The sequence below is a fragment of the Vulpes vulpes genome, chromosome 12 (genome assembly GCF_048418805.1).
Source record: "Vulpes vulpes isolate BD-2025 chromosome 12, VulVul3, whole genome shotgun sequence".
Classification (NCBI taxonomy): Eukaryota; Metazoa; Chordata; class Mammalia; order Carnivora; family Canidae; genus Vulpes; species Vulpes vulpes.
This window is the reverse complement of record NC_132791.1, coordinates 34,134,657-34,153,888: the sequence shown is the minus strand read 5'-3', so window position 1 is coordinate 34,153,888 and position 19,232 is coordinate 34,134,657. Positions and strand designations below refer to the sequence as shown.

At 36.8% G+C, this 19,232-nt stretch overlaps 1 protein-coding gene across 15 annotated transcripts in view; it reads left to right on the top strand.

The window, feature by feature from the left end:
- FOCAD (focadhesin) overlaps window positions 1–19,232 on the top strand; it is a 371,528-nt gene that overhangs the window by 261,976 nt on the left and 90,320 nt on the right. For all 15 annotated transcript variants that reach the window (XR_011995526.1, XR_011995525.1, XR_011995524.1 and 12 more), the window contains 2 exons: window positions 3,841–3,962; window positions 17,549–17,641. Coding sequence is in view for 10 of the 15 variants with exons in the window: in XM_072728177.1 (XP_072584278.1) it covers window positions 3,841–3,962; window positions 17,549–17,641 (215 nt within the window). In the remaining 5 variants the exon portion in view is untranslated. The remainder of the gene's footprint in view (window positions 1–3,840; window positions 3,963–17,548; window positions 17,642–19,232) is intronic.

The following is a 19,232-nucleotide window of genomic DNA, read 5'->3' as shown; positions in this document are numbered from 1 at the left end:
CATAATCTTGATACTGAGTACAATAAAGGAATATATATAGCAGTGTCTTCCATTAAAGATAGCTGTAAAAATACCCCTATATATATTAGAAAACTGAATTTAACAATACAGAGGATAATACATAACAATTAATGTTTGAAAATTAGTATAATTCAGTGTGTTAATAGAAAAAGGCAGAACAATCTTTAGATGATCTCAATGGATGCATAAAAAAGCCTTTGAAAAATTTTGTTCCCATTCATGACACAAAAAAGACTCATTAAACTATGAACCAGGGGTGCCTGGGTGACTTAGTGGTTGATTGTCTGCCTTTGACTCAGGGCATGATCTCAGGGTCCAGGGATTGAGTTCTGCATCGGGCTTCTTGTATGGAGCCTGCTTCTCCCTCTGCCTATGTCTCTGCATCTCTCTCTCTTTGTCTCTCATGAATAAATAGATAAAATCTTAAAAAAACAAAAACAAAAACAAAAAACCGCAACTATGAACCAAAGAGGCCTTTAAAAAATTCTGATTAAGGACATCTACAAAGAATTTTAAAAATTCTGATAAAGAACATCTACAATGCTGTCTTTGTCCTTAATACTGAAATATTGAAAATTTTACTCCTTGACATTGGGTAAAAGGATAGGGATGTTTGTTATAAGCACTATTTTTAGTATTGTAATGAAGACTATAGCCAGTGTAATAAGCCATGAAAAATAAATAAAAGTCCTAAGGATTAGAAAGCAAGAAGTAAAATAGTAATTATTAAGGAACAATTAAAAAATAGTCATTAGTGATTACACAATTAAATAGTTATTATTTGTAGATGATTGTATAATACATGGAAAATCTGAAATAATTTACATATTAATTAGGATTAGTAAATGAAAAATTTTTTAAGAGATTTTATTTAGAGCAAGTGAGAGAGAGCATATGAGTGGGGGGAGGGGTAGAGGCTTCCTGCTGAGTAGAAAGCCTACCTGGGGCTCCATTCCAGGACCCTGGGATCATGACCTGAGCCAAAGGCAACCACTCAACTAACTGAGCCACCCAGGCACCCCAGAATTAGTAAATGAATTCATCAAGATTATACATGCAAAGGTCGACATACAAATCAATGATATGTTTTTACATACTATAAAAAATTAAAAATTGTACCATTTATGATATCACTGAAAAATATTAATAACCCAGGATAAATTTAGCAGTGTATAAAACTTTTACACTGAAAGTTACAAAACATTATGGAGAAAAATTGAAGAAATCCTAATAAATGAAGTGATGTACAGTGTTGATGGACTAGAAGAGTCTAAGTTATAAAAATGCCAATTCTCTTCACATTAATATGTCTATTCAGTCTAGTCGCCAGCAATATCCTGGTTTGGATACTGGAAATTGACAAGCTGATTCTAAAATTTGTGTGGAAATGCAAAGACCAAAATCAGCAAAAGTAATCTTGAAGAACAACACCAAAGTAAGATGATATACATTGCCAACTACTAAGACCTGTTTATTTTTTTTAATTTTTATTATTTAAATATTTTATTTATTCATGAGAGATACACAGTGAGAGAGAGAGAGAGAGAGAGAGAGAGGCAGAGACACAGGCAGAGGGAGAAGCAGGCTCCATGCAGGGAGCCCGACGTGGGACTCAGTCCTTCTCCAGGATCACACCCTGGGTCGAAGGCAGCGCTAAACCGCTGAGCCACCCGGGCTGCCCAAGACCTGCTTAAAGCCACTATAATTGACAGTATGGCATTGGTTCCAAGATAGACAGATTGACCAATGAAGAATGTAGAGTGTCCAGACACAGACCCACATATCAAGGTCACCAGATTTATTACCTAGGTGACACTGCAATGCTGTGGAGATAAGGGATGATTTTTTTTTCAACAAATGATCCTATAATTAAAATTTAACTGTAAAAATAATAAATTATATTAAAATCAAGAACATGGGTAAACCAATATCTGCCATCAGGAGTGTGAAAGGGGAGGCCATGGAATGCAAAGAAAGCATATATCTAATAAAGGACTCAATTTAGATTATATCAAGTATTTTTTTGCAAATCAATAAGAAAGACACTCAATAAAACAATGGGAAAAGAACACACCCTTCAAAAAAAGAAATTCAGATGTCTAATGAATATATGAGTAAGTGGCCAACTTCAGTATCAGAGAAATGCAAATTAAAACCACAGTACGATACCATTATATACTTACCGGGATGGCTAAAGTGAAAAGAAAAGGATGGAAAATAAAAAGTTATCGGTAAAGACGTGGAGCAACCAGAACTGCTTCTGGGAATGTAAGTCAGTACAACCACTTTGGCAAACTGGTTCTGAACAAATTCATAACCTGTTTTACTTCGTTATTTCATTCTTAGGGATAACCCTAAATGCAGTCACCAAAAGACATATTATAATGTCCATAGCAGCATTTATTGAGTAGCTCTAAACTTGGAAGCTATCTAAATGACTATTGACAGTAAAATGGACAGTAAAATGGATAAATAAAATTTATCAGAGTAAAGATGGCAAACCATATAATTATAATTGTGTTATATTCACATGATGGAATGTTCAACAACGAGAATGAATATACTACAACTGCCAATAGTGTGAATGAATCTCACAGTGATTATTAGACGTGAAAGAAGCCAGATATAAACGCATATACAGAGCCTAATTCCATTCATATAAAGTACCAAAGTAGGCAAAATGACTGTCAGAAGATTGATACCTTTGGGATGGGGGTGGATGTGACTGGAAGGAAACATGAGAAAGGCTTTTAGGATGTTGATCATGGTTTGTTTTTTGATCTAGGTGCGGATTAGAGGTTCAGTTTGTGAAAATTCATTGAGCTATATGTTTATGATATGCACTTTTCTCTGTATGTATGATACTTTATTAAGAGATATTTAAAAATGGAATGATCTCTATGTATTAAATTATCTTAGTTCTTGAGTGTGTCTTTTCATTGGCTTGCAATTACCCAGATAGCTTCCAGTAGTCTCAAGACTACATTTGGCGTTTGGCTGTCTTGCTTTGCTTTTCAGCTGCCACTGAGGGCCAGCTGGAGGTGGAAGTTCAATCTGAGAACTTAGTTGACTAGAGTTGGGAGGACAAGGAGAAGAAAGCTTAGAGGAGGAAGAGGGAAGACGGGGAGAATGAATGCATGTGAGTGTAGGGATGAAGGAAAACTTGTCCACTTGTGGGCATAAACTAAAAGAACCCCTGTTTTCAGAAGTTAATGAAGATTGATATGTGCAAGAATTTCTCTTCAATTCGAATTAATTATTTTTTAAAAAGATTTGTTTATTTAGAGAATGTGCATAAGCAAGGGGAGGGGCAGAGGGAGGAAGGGGGGGGGGAGAGAGAGAGAGAGAGAGAGAGAGAATCCTCAAGCCAGCTCTCTGCTGAGTGGGCAACCCACGTGGAGCCCAATCCCAGGACCTTGGGATCATGACCTGAGCTGAAATCAAGAGTTGGGTGCTCAACTGACTGAGCCATCCAGGCGGCCCTAATTGGAATTTATTCTTAAAAACTTAAATCTCTAGAAGTAGCAGCTCACAAAATTTAAAATAAATCATGAATTTTAAGTCTGTTCATTTACTTACAACTGAATAAGGCTTGTAAATAAGTGATAATTTGAATATGGTAACTGCTAACTTCTTAAATCTCTTCTATTTTTCTTTCCTTAGACACCAATAGGCAAAAATCGTAATTTGCTGAGCAAATTATTTTAATTTCTAAATCTCTCTATCCAGATTGATTGAATATGGGTTACTGAGGATATGGTAATCTAATTAAGTTTTTCCATAAGAAACGTTTTTATAAGTTGTTCCCCCCCCCCCCAGGTGGTATGTTATTTTGTTACGATATTTCAACTTATCAGAGTAAAGATGGCAAACCATTGCATAGACTGATGGCCAGTAGAGGGCGAAGTTTCAAGCAGACCTCACTTGCTCTAGTGCACGAGGTAGGTGCCTCCCCATACTGTGTAATGGTTTCTTCTTGCTTGTATATGTTTAGGAGTTTCCCCTTTCAGTTTATAATCATGATATTTAGTGTGTGTTTACAAATCGTTTTTATTATAATTAATGTAAGTTGCTTTTAGTTTTTTTATTTTTTAAAGTTTTATCTGAGAGAGAGGAAAGAGAGAGAACAAGTATGGTTGGGGGGAAAGGGCAGAAGGAGAGGGACAAGCAGATCCCCTGCTGAGCAGGGAGCCAGACACAGGGTCCATTCCAGGACTCCAGGATCATGACCCGAGTCAAAGGCAGACGCTTAATCCACTGAGCCACCCAGCCGCCCCTTTAAGTTGCTTTTAGAGGCAACCAAAATAGCCCAATTGAATACTAAAATATTTGGATGTGTTTCTATAAGAAACCAGCATGCTTCAAAAAATAAAATAATAATAATAATAAAAAAAGAAACCAGCATGCTTCTCCCATTGCCCAGCCTTATTATTAGGGAGTAGTATGTACAAATTTGGTTTATTTCATCATTGTTTAACTTTTATTGTTCAGAATAAATATTCAGAATAAATACCAACTTATTATTAAAGAAATAATCTTGCCTATGTCTTGATTTGAATCCTTTGCACATATGTAGGGCACCAGTGTTTATATATTTTGTGACTGTTGGGATTTAACAGTGAATAGAAGTGTTTAAGGAAAAAAAAACCCTTTGGTTTTAGTGTTTATTCTGTTTTTCTTTTAGGCTACCCTTTTCAAATAAAGTTATGTGATGCCGTGAGATGATTTGTATAAAGTCTAATCATTGCAGATTATAGCAACACCAGAGGGAAGAAGGAAGCTGGAGAGCATGTGGGAAATGTGTGCTTTGTTGTTATCTTTAAACATATTATGACAGTTATTCATTCAGGTGTATATAAATTAAAATAAATGAACAACAAAGTATCATAGGAAAGACATTTATCTTATATAATTTAGACATGGTAGATTATATACCATTTATAAATGAAGATAGGGATTATAAAGCATTTAATGGTTTGCTATAAATTTAATTAGAGCTACTATAGTATGTACTAAATCTCATTTTGGTGTGGAATTTATAAATCTTAGTATCACTGATTTGGTTGGATTTTATTCTGCATCATATCATTTGCCACTAGTTGCATATCCAGTTTTTAGAGATCTGTCTTTATCCTATGCCACCCATGTTCTTTCATATATTTAATTAGAGTTGAAATTATGTACATATTTGGTTCAAAGATTTTTTTGTCTAATTCACTGTTAGCTTAACTAAGGAGGGACTAAAGATCTGGGAGGAAAAGAGGTTTAATTTCATGAAAGAGAGAACATAGGTGATTTCTTGATTTGTTTTCCATAACATCTTACTACTTGCTATAGAGAAGAGAGAGATTTGGTGCCTTTTTGTATTTTTAAGTTGTACACCTAGGAGATTGAAGGATAACCAAAGTGTTAAGTATTATCAGAAAGCTGATTTGAAAGTCACCAGAACAGAAACAAGAAAAAGTGTTAATATGAGGAGTAGCAGAAGGCAATCTAATAATTTCAGCAAGTGGCATCAGAATTTATGAGGTGTGCCTTGGATGTGAACAGAGAAAGTATTGGGTTAAAATACTTGTTGCTTATGTTGTAGAATGCCTCGAAAATTTCAAAGAGATGAGAAAATCATTATTTTAAGAGCCAATTGGAACATTTATCAGGTAGAATTTTGTCAAATCTATAGTAGGATTTTTGTTTGGATTTATCTTGTAATTCATTAAAAGAAAAAAGGCAGGGGTGGAGAATGAATCATACAGTTTCTCAAACTAGGTGATGACAATATGAATTTTAAGATCTGGTTAATCAGAATAATAATTGCAATTATAATAGCTAGTAACTAAGTATTTTAAAAATTGCTACATATATATTTTAAAGTATTATATATAATCATTTATATATATTCATAATCATATATATATATTCATTTAATCTCTATAGTAACACTGTGAGGTTGGTACTGTTAATGTGCTTGGGACCCCAGAGCTCATAAGTACAGGAGCCTGGAAATTGAACCCAGGCCATATGACTCAGTGTGGGACTTGAACTACCCTACACTATTTCAGGTTAAGTAGAGAACATTTTTTAAAAAATATCTTTGGATCTTCCCAAGATGACTTTAGTATTCCCTTACTCTTCTCCTTGCTTCTGGCCTTTCTTTCATTGGGATCCTTCCGGGTGAAGTTTCTGCAAACTTTGCTCGGGTTCTCATTACTTCTTCTGAGTCTTCTTATTTTAAAAAAAGTCTACCATTAAGAGTTTCAGTTGGTTGGTTCACCCATTGATGGACGCTTGGATTGTTTCCAGTTTTTGGCGATTATGATTGAAGCCACTGTAAGCAGTTCTCATGTAGGTGTGTGTGTGGACATCTGTTTTTCATTTCTTTTGAGTAAATAAAGATGTAGGAGTGGAATTGCTAGACCATATGGTAAGTGAATATAACAAACTACCAAACTTTGCCTAGTGACTGTCCCATTTTGAGTGGCCACGAGCAATGTAAGGGAGTTCCAGGGACTCTGCCTCTTTAGCCCAGACTCCGCATGATCAGTTTTTTTAAAGCTAGCCATTCTTACACATGGATAGTGGTTTCTCTTTTGTGGTTTTGTGTTTCCTTAATGACTGTTGATGTTGAGCATCTTTTCAGGTCTTTTCTGCCAGTCATACCTTTTCTTTCATGAATTATTCTGTTGGTTTGCCCATTTTTTTTAAAACCAGGTTTTTGTTTTCAAATGAGAGTTTTTATATATTCTGGTATAAATTCTTTATTAAATAGAAAAATTTGTTTTGCAATTTCTTTTTTTTTTTTTTTTTTTTTACCATATCTGTAACTTGTCTTTTTTATTGCCTTGGCAGTGTCTTTTGAAGAGCAAATGGTTAGTTTTAACAAATCTCAGTTTACCAAGTTTTTCTATTTATGGTTCTTGCTTTTTGTCTAACCCAAAGCCTCAAAGGTTTTCTGTTTTCTTTTTTTACCTATATTTTCTTTCTTCCTTATTTTTTAAAAAATAGAGGTATAATTAATGTGCCATGAAACCCACTCATTTAATGTGTACAATTCAGTGGTTTTAGCATATTCACAGAGTTGCATAATGATCAGCACAATCAATTTTAGAATGTTTTCATTACACCAAAAAAGTTCTGTACCTATTAGCAGAGAGACTCTGTTTTCCTCTTTCCTTAGTCTCCAACAACCACGAATCCACTTCCTGTCTCTGTAGTTTGCATATTTTGGACATTTCATATAAATGGAATCATACACTCTGTGGTCTTTTTTTGTCTGACTTTTTTCACTTATTATAATGTTTTCAAAGTTTATATATGCTGTAGAATATGCCAGTACTTCATTCCTTTTTATGGCCAAGTAATATTCCATTATATGAATATGTCATAGCTCACCCATGAGTCACTTGATGATCTCCTGTATTTATTTGAGGAATGTTTTTTTGTTTACTGTTTGCATTTTCATCCTGTGATCTGTGTGAGTTAACTTTTCATAAAGTATGAGTTATATATATTGAATATGCCATCCTTTCTTGGTCAAGGCACCTTTGTAGAAAATCATTTGTCCATATGTGTGGATCTATTTCTGCACTCATTTGTGTCCCATTGATCTGTGCATGTATACTTTAACCAAAACCACACAGCCTAATTACGGTTACATTATAAAAAAGTCTTGAAATCAAGTAATAGGAGTCCTCCAAGTTTGTTGTTTTAAAATTTGGCTATCCAAGGCCCTTGACTTTTCCATGTAAATTTTAAATCAACTTGAGAAGCCACAAAAAAGCCTGCTGTAATTTTGGTTAGAAATGTATTGAATCTGTGGATCAGTTTGAGAGACAATCGACATCTCGTTAATATTGAGTCTTTCAATTTATGTACAAGGTATATCTTTCCGTTATTTTAGGTCAGTGTTTTGTTTTATTACAGATCTTGTGCATATTTTGTTAAATTTAATGAGTATTGTATGTCCCTAAGTATTTTGATGCTACTGCATTCAATTAAACTAGTTTTTTGTTTGTTTGTGTGTCTTAATTTGTAACTGCTCATTGCTGGTATATAAACATATAATGGGTGCTTTTCTATTACTTTACTAAACTCACTTACATGTTCATGTTGCTTCTTTGTAGCTTCTTTTTGTTTTTTCATTGTAATCTGTGTGAATGGAGATGATCTTACTTTCTTTTCCCTTTCTGATGTGTGTGCCTTTCATTTCTTTTTATTGCCTGATTGCATCATGTAAGGCCCCCCACTGCAGTGTTGAACTGGAATGGAAAGAGCAGACATTTTTTCTTAGACAGTCTTGTGGGAAAACTTTCAGCGTCTTAACATTAAATATGATATTATATTTAGCTTATTTTAGTATAAAGATTTTGTAGATATCCTTTATCAGATTCACAAAGTTTCCTTTTATTCCTAAATTGATGGGAATTTTTATCACAAATGGATGTTGAATTTTGTCATGTTTTTTTTTTTATGTTTTTTTTCCTGTATCTATTCAGAGGATTGTATACTTTTAAAAATGTATTGATATGATGAATTATTTTGATTTGTCTAATTGAGCCAAATCTTCATTCTTGGGAAAAACTCCATGTAATCATAATGTATTATTCTATTTATATGTTGCTGAATTTGATTTTCTAGTAATATTTTGTTAAGGATTTTTGCGTCTCTGATCATGAGGGATACTGTTCTATAGTTTCCTTTTATTGTCTTTGCCTGATGTGTTACCGTGATGTTTGGTAGAATTTTCCAGTGAAACCATCTGGGCTTGGAGTTTTCCTCAGGAATGTTTATAACTATTAACTCAGTATGTTTAATATATGAGGCTGTTCACTCAATCTATCCATCTATGCCTGTTGATCTTTAAGGGGGACTATGGGTGGCACAGCATGCATGACAGTGTCTGTCTCCTTTTGTAAAGTGTAAAGCTTACAAAATCAGGGAATTTGTTTTGGTCACATATAGCTCCAGTGCCTGATATTCCTGGCACATAGTAGATAACTTCATGGACATTAGTTAATGATTTTATCCTTTTGAAATGTGTATGTGCCTTAGACTTCATATGTGCATTTAATGTCATAGTTTCCTTTTTCTAGAAATGTTGTTATGAAATTGATGGTGAATCTAATAATTATTGAGTTCTTACCAAAAATGGCACTGTTATAATTTGAATGGCTCTTATGTACTGTTTTATGTCATTATTCATTTATATGAATAGATATATGTAGCCTTTCCTCCCTACCAAAGATTATTTATAGGATATTGTATGGCTACCTTAATGCCTACAACTATAGGTGGGTTAGTGTGTGAATAGCTAACAGAACTTTGTTTTGAATGTCCTAAAGCCTTTGCTCTTCCTATTCTGACATGTATCTTGCTTTATGTAGTTGTATTTCTCAAGAACAATGTTCATTATATCAAGTAACTTGCATGTTATGGAGAACCGTTATTTAATCTGTGATGAATTCTTCAGGAATTATTATATTCCCTTCTTTTTGAAAACTTAAAAAAAATTTTTGTTGGTGTTGACCTTTCTTAAAGTGAAACTCTACCAAGGGACTTTTGGAAGACTTGCAAATCTAAGTCTGATTTGACTTTGACCTCACATACCAGGAGAAGTTCTATATTATCATTGACCTATTTAGATTTTTCTAAACCTGAAGTGCCCCCCCTGCCCTTTTGAAAAGGGGACAGCCAGGAATCATTTCAGACCTATTAGGGCTTCTCTAACCTCAAGTGCCTGTCCTCTTCTTCTCTGATTTATAACTACACTTACTCATCCTGAGGCTAACTTGATTCTTCTTGATACGGAAGCTGAAGGTGAATGACAGTTTCCTTCCCTGAAATTTGCTGCCTGTCTTGTCATCCCTTTGGCATTTCTAACTCTGACGTGACACTCTCACCTAAATTAAGTAATAGTGATTTGTCCCTGGATGAGAATGGTAGTCCTGCTTCATTATTTCCTCCATCTTTGGTCTCATGTAAATTTTCCTGATCCTACTGCTGCCGCCCAACCAAATTTCTGCCTCTGCATTAGATAGTGAGCTCTTTTTTCATTTTTATTTCAGGAAAACCTTATCTGGACTTTTTGGGAGCACTATTCTTAATGAAATCTACCCGTCTTTCCTTCCTTCCTTCCTTCCTTCCTTCCTTCCTTCCTTCCTTCCTTCCTTCCTTCCTTCCTTCTGTATTGATGATCATTTAATTCTTTTTGCTCTATAAATTATTTTGCCTCTCTTCTGCTCCTGTGGATTTTTTCCCTAGATGCCCAGCGATAGGCGAGATATAACCCACCATTTGAAATATAAGGAATATATTTGCCTTTTTCTTTCAGTTCCTTCTTTATTTAAAAACATATTTCTTGGGAAGAACATAGAGTAGCATTAGCATTCATGCAATATGAAACAATTAGATGAAAATTCTGAATAATAATTGGGAGAAGTGGTATCTGTGCTTATTACACATTCCCCTTGGAAAACACTGTGAAAAGTATGGTTTGCTGTATTTTAGATACTCCATAATTACCATGTGATGTGAGTTGTTATGGTAACTGGGTTTTTCCCCCTCCTATTAAATAACAGAGTAAGTAAATGGTTGCTTGAGATGTGATTGAATTGTCAGCTTTCAAGCTAATGTTATCCTGATGGGGGATGGGGTGGGGAGAGAGAGATAGACTGAGGAAGAGAAAGAGAGAGAGAGAAGATGAGAGAGGAGAGGCAGGAAGAGAAATTTTTAAATGTCCAGAAAGCACCCACAAAGAGATAAGTGTCATTTTACTTTAAAAATGTGTCCCTCTACAAGCCCTCCCTTCTTGTCTTCCTTCACTATTTGTCAGGAGACAGGAATAACAAAATTATTTTTGTGCAAACAAGATTACTATTGACAGAAAATTGAAGGCTATTATATCTCATATGTAAACAATGGGACATTGAGTGGCTTTTGGGGTCTCTAACACTGAGTACAAATGGTTTTTCTTCTGGGAACGTGGGAGGAGTGTGTGTCACAGACTAAATGTAGTGGCTCAGTGTTTGTGTGTCTGTGTAGCAACTGAAGTTAAATACTTTTATTATTTTGATAATAAATACATCTGGGAAGCATGGAAATGCCTTCCTTTGTGAAATTGGGATTTTAAACTCAATAGCAAGCACTTAGTTTGCCTGTAAAGTTGTACATGCTACGCTAACTTATTACATTCTACTTTGACCATTTAACAACCTCACCAAGCTTATTGTGCTTGATTTATAGTATTTAATGAAAGTCTGTTAAAAAGGACATTTTCTTATAAATGAATAATCATCTTTATTAGGATCACATAAGAGACAGAAAACACTACCAAATTTCTGGGCAGTATATTCTGAATAGTAAGTGAATAGGTGGCCCTGTAGACCCTTAAAGTAAAACACGGCTCAAGAAACAAGATCTACTTTTTCATTTTCTCTTTCAACATTTCCCTACATTTGTAAATTGTATTTCTAAGTGAGATATTTTGTTGAGCTACAATTTCAGGCATACTTTAATTATGATACAAATAAAGTTTACTTAGGAAATTTCAAAACATAAAATATGACCGCTTTAAAATTTTGCTTTGTAACAACATTTCCCGCTAGAACATTTTGGACACGCTTGTCCAACATTTGTCTCAAACAAGTTTGAATTTATTTGTTTCCACTAAAAAAAGTTTTCTAATACTATCTTTCCAACATGATTGAAAGTTGAACATCACAATTTTCTGTGATTACTTGTTTACAGTCATATAGTTTTCACATGACAAAATTTTGTCTTAAAACAAATACTGTAGTTTGATTTGATTAAACTCAGTGGGTACTTAATTGAACACTTATGTGCAGAACACTATTATGGTCCATGGGAAGGATTCTAGATGGGTAGGATAGGATTTCTGCTCTTAGGATTATATGAGGCTAAGGTGCATACACAAATAATCTAAGATGGAATTGGTTGAATGTTACAGGAGAGGTTTGTAGTGTCCTGAAAGTATAGAGATGGAAGAAATTATTTCAGTAAGTATTGATGAGAGGAAGAAAGGGCTTTGCAGGCAGTGGAAGTAGTGAGTGCAAAGGTCCTGTAGAGTATAGGACTGACTTGGGAATTGGTTTATAACCCAATTCAGCCAGAATGCAGGTTAAATGAAAGAGAGGAGCAGGAAATCATCTGGGGAAATTGGTTGGGGATCTTGGCCAGCAGAGTTCTTACATGAGAACAAATTATTTCTTCAAGTAAATGGTGTGCTTTTGATTCTGAAAGGCTTTGAACATAGTACAAAAGAGTTTGGACTTTATTCTTTAATGAATCATCAAAGGTTTTTGAAAAGAAGTTCCGAGTTAATGGAAGAGTAGCAGCACCATTTAGTAGGATGTATTAGAAGGAGGAAAGATTTTAGGCTGTTAGGGGATCAGTTAGGGGCCTCAGTACTCTAGGCAGGAATTAGGACTAAGCCAGTGAGGAAGAAAGTATGGAAAAGAGAATAAATGTTTCAAAGGTGGAGTTGACTGTTGGGTTGGGGGCAAGGAAAAAGTCGGGGATAAATCAGAAGTTTCAAACCTGGGTGATGGGGAAATTGATGTGTAATATTGATAGAAACATGAAGGATGAGAGGAAGGGTGGATTTTTCGTGCCAATGGCAAGTTTACAGAGTGTAATAGATGGTGGGAAGTGAGGGGTTGAGAAGCATTACAAGCTGAAAGTAGTGACTTCCAAACCATGTATTTTTAATTTTATTTCTATTGAGGTATAATATACATGGAATAGATTTCTCTTGGTACATAGTTGGATGAATTTTTACAAGTGCACATGTTCATGTAACCAGTACCGCTGTCAAGAACAGTTCTGTTGCCCTAAAAATTCTCTCATGCTGCTTTGTATGAGTCCCTGTCCTCTCCCCCTTTTTCTGACAACCATGGATGTATTTTATATCCTTTTTGTTAAAACTGTGCTTTTCAGAGTCCTGGGGCCACCACAAATAGGGTCTGATGACCAAGAGGGCTGACCACCAAGCCAAGCCCCGAGCCCTGGTGTTCACTTCATCTAGGCGAGTTTTGCCTGTTTTCTGTTTTATAGACTGGCATTTCACTTAATATTTGGGGTGGGTGGAAATACTACAGAGCTAAATATTTGAAAACTCATATTCTGCAGTGTTGCTGACACAGCTCTGAGCCCCCATCTCTCTTATCCAGATTATTGCTATAGCCTGTGGGTAGGTGTCCTAGCTCTGACCATTGCCCTCTATAGTATATTTTCAACATAGCAGTCAGCATGATCCTTTCTCACCATAGATCATGTCTTCTCAAATCCTCATAGTGATCCCCATTTAATAACAATAAAGACAAGTCCTGAGGGGTGCGTAGATGGCTCAGTTGGTTAAGCATCTGACTCTTGATTTTGCCTGTAATCATGATCTCAGGATCTGTGCTGGGTGTGGAGTCTGCTTGAGATTCTCTTTTTCCTTCTCCTCTTGCCCCTTGCTCTCCACACCTGTGCGTGCTCTCTCTCTCTCTCTCTCATTCTGAGTGCCCTGTTAATTTATTAAACTTCTCTCTTGCTCACTTTGCCTGTGCTAGTTGGTTAGAGTTGGTTACACTGGCATTTGTGTTCCTCAAACAGGTTTGCCATGTACTTGCTTTAGGACCTGTACTCACTGTGTGTGTTGATGTGTTTTTTAATTGAGGAAAACTTGCATAATGTAAAATTAACCCCTTTAAAGCTTAAAGCACACAATTCAGTGGTATTTTGTGTATTATTTACAGTGTGCAAACCATCACCTCTATCTAGTTCCAGAACATTTTCATCACCCTCTAAGGAGAGTGTGCACTAAATAATCACTTCCCACTTCCCTTGGCAACCACAGTCTCTTTTCTGTCTGTGGATTTACCTATTCTGGATATTTCATGTAAATAGAATCATGTAATATGTACCTTTGTGCGTGGCTTCTTTCTCTTTCACATAAATGTTTTCACACTTCATCTACATTCTAGTGTGCATCTTATGCCATTTCTTTTCTTGGCTGAATAATATTCTGTTGTAGATATATTCTGTTAATTCATTCATTGCACATGTGGATTTTTTTTCAGCTTTTGGCTGTTGTGAAAATGGTGCTATGTGTATTCATGTACTGTGTTTGTCTGTATATATAGTTTCAATTCTTTAGGGTATATACATAGGATTGGAATTGCTGGGTCATACGGTAATTCTGTGTTTGACTTTTTGAGGAATGACCGAACTGTTTCCCATCATAGTTGAACTGTTTTCCATTTCCACCAGCACTTATCTAGGTTTTTATATCTTCATTGGATTCCAGTCTTTATTCAGGCTTCACTTTCTCTCTCTCTCTCTCTTTTTAAAGATTTTTATTTATTTGAGAGAGAGAAAGATAGTGACAGAGTGAGCATGAGTAGGAGAGAGAAAGAGAAGCAGACTCCCTACTGAGCAAGGATCCTGATGTGCGACTTGATCTCAGAACCCCTGGGATCATGACCTGGGCTGAAGGCCGATGCTTAACTGACTGAGCTACCCGGGTGCCCCCAGGCTTCACCTTCTCAATGAGGTCTACCTTGACCTGTCTATTGAAGTGCTCCCATCCCTGCCTTCCCCTCTGGGCTCCCCTCCCCACATCCTACTCATGTATATTTCTCTAACATGGTCTCTTTCTTAGGCCACATGCATTTCATTATACATACTACCTCTTATACCTAGAAACACTTACTCTACCCCAGATCACAGAACCTGCTCATGTCACCAGTCCATCAGACACCCGTCATCGCAAGTGTATGTGTAGATGAAGCAAAACTACATTTCACAACCATTAAAACTTGGTGCACAGTAGTTGAGAACGCTGTTTTGTCATCCACCGAGTAACAAGGTTGCAAGTTCATGATTTGCAATTATTTTGTTGATTGGATTTCCTTCAAAGGCTTCTCAAAGTATAGCAAATCATACATAATTTTCATGCTTTAAAAATGCTAATTGTATTTTTCAGCCTAGCCACATTAACCTATATGGGTGGCTCTATACTGGGTTCGAGTAGCGTTCTAAGATGTGCTTTTGTTAAAAATGGTCAAGGACATCTCTTTTGCGTGTAACACAACTGGCATGTAATGGCTATGACTGACTTCAAGCTGTTTCCTTGTTTCTCTTCAATAAAGGAAATTGCAAGAGAGTGCATTTTTGGGGAGATTTATTCACAGCTGACTCCATAGAAAAGTAAGAGTAGGTATAATCTCATAAAACATTTGGAGTTCAGGCTGGTGTGCAGGCTCTAGTGCTGTGCTGAGTCCCCACACCCGCCTTCAGATGTGGTTGGAGTGGCAGTGGGGGGGGATTTAACCTTCAGTTTATAACCTCCTTTCAAATAGGTTTCCGGGCATGAGTGCTTTTGTTCTTAGAAGCTCAATGTTTGATTTGCTGATTTTCCTTTACATTTTTTCCATAGTACTTTCTTTCTTTCTTTCTTTCTTTTTTTTTTCTTTTAACTCAGGTTTAAGAAGTAATTGCCACCATTGTCCTTCCCAAATCGTTCAGTGCTCTCTTGCCAATTTGCTGAGATGGTGATTATTCTCAATAGTACACGGATGTCCGTGGATTATTTGGCAGGAAAATAATGAAATATTTTGAGGTTGTGAAGTAGGAAAAGTTTGGTTGTGGTGTCTTAGTGTTCTTTCTGTTAAATCCAGGTCTCAAAATAGGATTTTTTTTTTTTTAAGAGAAGGAAAGAGAGAGAAGGTGAGTGGGAGGGGCAGAGGGAGAAGGAGAGAGAATCTTTTTTTGTTTGTTTGCAAAGCGATAGAAGTTTATTAAGCAGAGACGTGGAGAAAGCTCTCAGAAGTGAGGGGTCCCGACGGGGTTCCCCGAGAGAGAGAATCTTAAGCAGGCTCCATACCCAGCACAGATCCTGACGCGGGGCTCGATCTCACGACCCTGAGATGATGACCTGGGCTAAAATCAAGAATCAGATGCCTAACTGACTAAGCCACCCAGGTGCTCCAAAATAGGACTTGATAGTTCATGTATTTCATGAAATGGAAATGGAATTGATAGGAAAATGCTTCACATTTTGGAAACAGCAGGGCCAAGGGACTGCTTCTTGCCTTTCCCGCTGGAAATGTGGCTTTGGTTGTAGTCTACTTCCTGGTTAATGAGAGAAGAGGCAGGAATTGGTGGGCCTGTCCCTTCGAGGATTTTTGTTGACATATTGACAAGGCTCCCTCTATCCTCCTTAATACAGCAGAAAAAGAAGACACTTGTCCATAACAACTTTATAAAGTTCGTTTCACACTGTATCTTTTTCAGACTGTCTGAATATCTTTTTTTTTTTTTTTAAACAGTGGTGGGATGAGGAGTGATAGGTAACAGACAGAATTAATTTACTTTATTTTTTTCATTCCAATAGATTCCTCCTAGTTTGGTCTGAAAATCTATTTGTGCTCCTTTATGACTGTCCCAATAATAGAAAGCTCTCTGAAGACACACACTGATTGATAATCCTCATAACCTTTCATAGTACCTAATGTATAGTGGCCTGTGTGAGGACTAGGATTCCAGAAAATTCCAGAGGCCCTAGGAGCCAGCTATATTCAGAGAAGCTGTGCTCTTTCCTATCACAAAGCCCTTGAGAAAATTAATTCCTACAGTACAGTAAGATCTTCTTACATACTCTAGTTATCATGATTCTGGGGTAATTATGTAGAAATTTGTCTTTTAGACTGTTTGTTGTTGTTTCTTTGCGTGTAGGACCCAGACGAAAATTTTAGTTGTTTGGGTTTAGATGAGATGAGTTACAGGAAATGTGAAATGTGATGCACCATGACTGTTTTTCTTGAGTGATCTTTCTTTAACAGAAGCAGACCTTGGGAAGATTTGTTGCAAGATAGCCTCCTACTAATAGGTAGAAACAGAAATGACTATGAAAACCAGATGTTTTGTCTGGGCCTCTCGTCAGAAACAGGGCTTCAGTGTTGGCATGTATCATTTTTCTCTTGTTTACCCACACTGATTAAAGGGCATTTATCTAGTGGTGTGCACAATTGCTCCGTGCAGTACTCATTTGCATCTCTTGCCCTCATGGTTTCTACACAACATGATATTTCTGTTGGCAATTTAAGTTTATTACTTCAGAAATTGTCATATTGGAAATCCAGGATGTGAGCAATATTTATTTTTATTTAAAATTACTAGGGGGATTTGTTAGACAATACCTAGTTTCCTGACATAGGCAAGAGGCTTCACAGAGTTGCCCCCTAATTTTCAGGGACACATTTGTATTACACATACATCTTAACTTGTTATTATTGTAGAATTCTATTTGCTTTAATTTAGAAAATCTCAGGCTTATTTTATTTTGTCTTTACACGAGTTTAAACTCTTCTCCTTTGAAAATAGCCAAAAGGTCTTATTTGTGGTTCTAGTCCTAGACGGATTTGGTTTGTTTTAGAATCTAAATCATGTAAATGAAGGGAAGGAAAGAATTTTATTCTGTTTTAATACCACACAGTCTCACTTACGTTGTGGTATGTTTTCCCCACAGGTTCACATCCAGCCTTCCGAGTGGCACCGTGCAATTTTCCTGCCACAGGCCTGGCTTGCATATATGAGTCGAGCTTATCATGCCATTTTACAGGTAACGAAACCGTAGGATTGTTTGCTGTAGGGGAGTGTCTCCTTTGTATTTCACATTTTATGGCAAATATGTATTAGCATTTAGGAAAATAACACTGTCAATACTGCAGTGCTTCATTTTGCTCATGAAAGAATGTGAGTTACATACACAATGGCACTTAAATTTTAAATATCGATATCCTCTCTCTGTGGTCCATCCAGAGCTCTCTCTTGGGTGCTCCTCTTCTCCATTCCTGCTGCTTTCTAAGATCTCCTAGATGTCTCACATGTCCCCTGTGGCGATCCCACAGCCCCTTGACGTGAGCATGTCCTAGCCTGAGCTCACCCTGTGCCCTTGCACCTGTGCCTCTTCAAGCTGGACCTGTTGACAGCTATAGGCTTATCTCTCAATCCTTCTCCTGAATTTTATGTTTCAGTCTTGCTAAATCTCTTGGTTTCCTAAACTCAGCATGTCTTCCCTAACCTCCTGACTTTTACACACCATTCCTTCCTACAGGCACTGCCGTTTCCTCCTTTGCCCACCTAATTTCTGCTTGTTCTTTAGAGGATTTTATCTGGGAATGCACTTGTGTGGGCCCCCCCCCCAAAAAAAAACTGAATGATATGCCCCTCTTTTGTGCTTTCTTAGAATCCTTGCCTCCCCTCTTTTAAAGTATTTTATTTTATTTTTCTTTAGTCATCTCTACACCCTACATGGGGCTGGAACTCACAACCCCAAAGATCATGAGTCATGCCCTCTACTGACTGAGTCAGTCAGGCATCCCCCTTTCTTCTCTTTTGGAAGCCCTTATCACCTTAGGTATTTGTCAGGGGCCCTTTGGTTGTCTCTGCCCCTAAAAGCTAGGAGCAATGTTTTCTTCCCTATTGTCTCTCTGGCATGGTGTCTAAAATATAATAGGTGCTCACTAAATAAATGAACTATACTCAGTTTGACTTCATCTAAGCCAATAATATTAAGAGTTGTAGTTGGTGAATTTTGAAATTCGAAATTTGGGTTCAGTGGGAAAATACAGTTAACAATGTCAGGAAATGACTCACCAACCCTTTCCCTAGCTTAAAATTCATTTTTTTAAAAGATTTTATTTATTCATGAGAGACACAGAGAGAGAGAGACAGATACATAGGCAGAGGGAGAAGCAGGCTCCCGGTGGAGAGCCTGATGCGGGACTTGATACCAGTACCCCAGGATCATGACCTCAGCCAAAGGCAGATGCTCAAGCACTGAGCCACCCAGGTGTCCCTTAAAATTCATTTTTAAGAATGATAGAAAAAAACCTGATGGTACTTAAGTAATTTATGGCCCATAATAGGATTTTCATGGAGTCTCAGGAAGTATGATGTTAGGACTGAAGGTAACAGCTGTTAAAAGACGGAGCAGAGAGGAGATGGGAGAGGTCACGAATGACCACGCATCTTAACATTGGTGTTCTTGTCTTCAGTGAAAACTTTGCTGCACTGCTGCCTGGGTGGCTCAGTTGGCTAAGCATCTGCCTTTGTCTCAGTTCATAATCCCAGGGTCCTGGGATTGAGTCCTGCATTGGGTTGTCTGCTCAGCAAAGGGCCTGCTTCTCTATCACCCTCTCCCTCTGCCT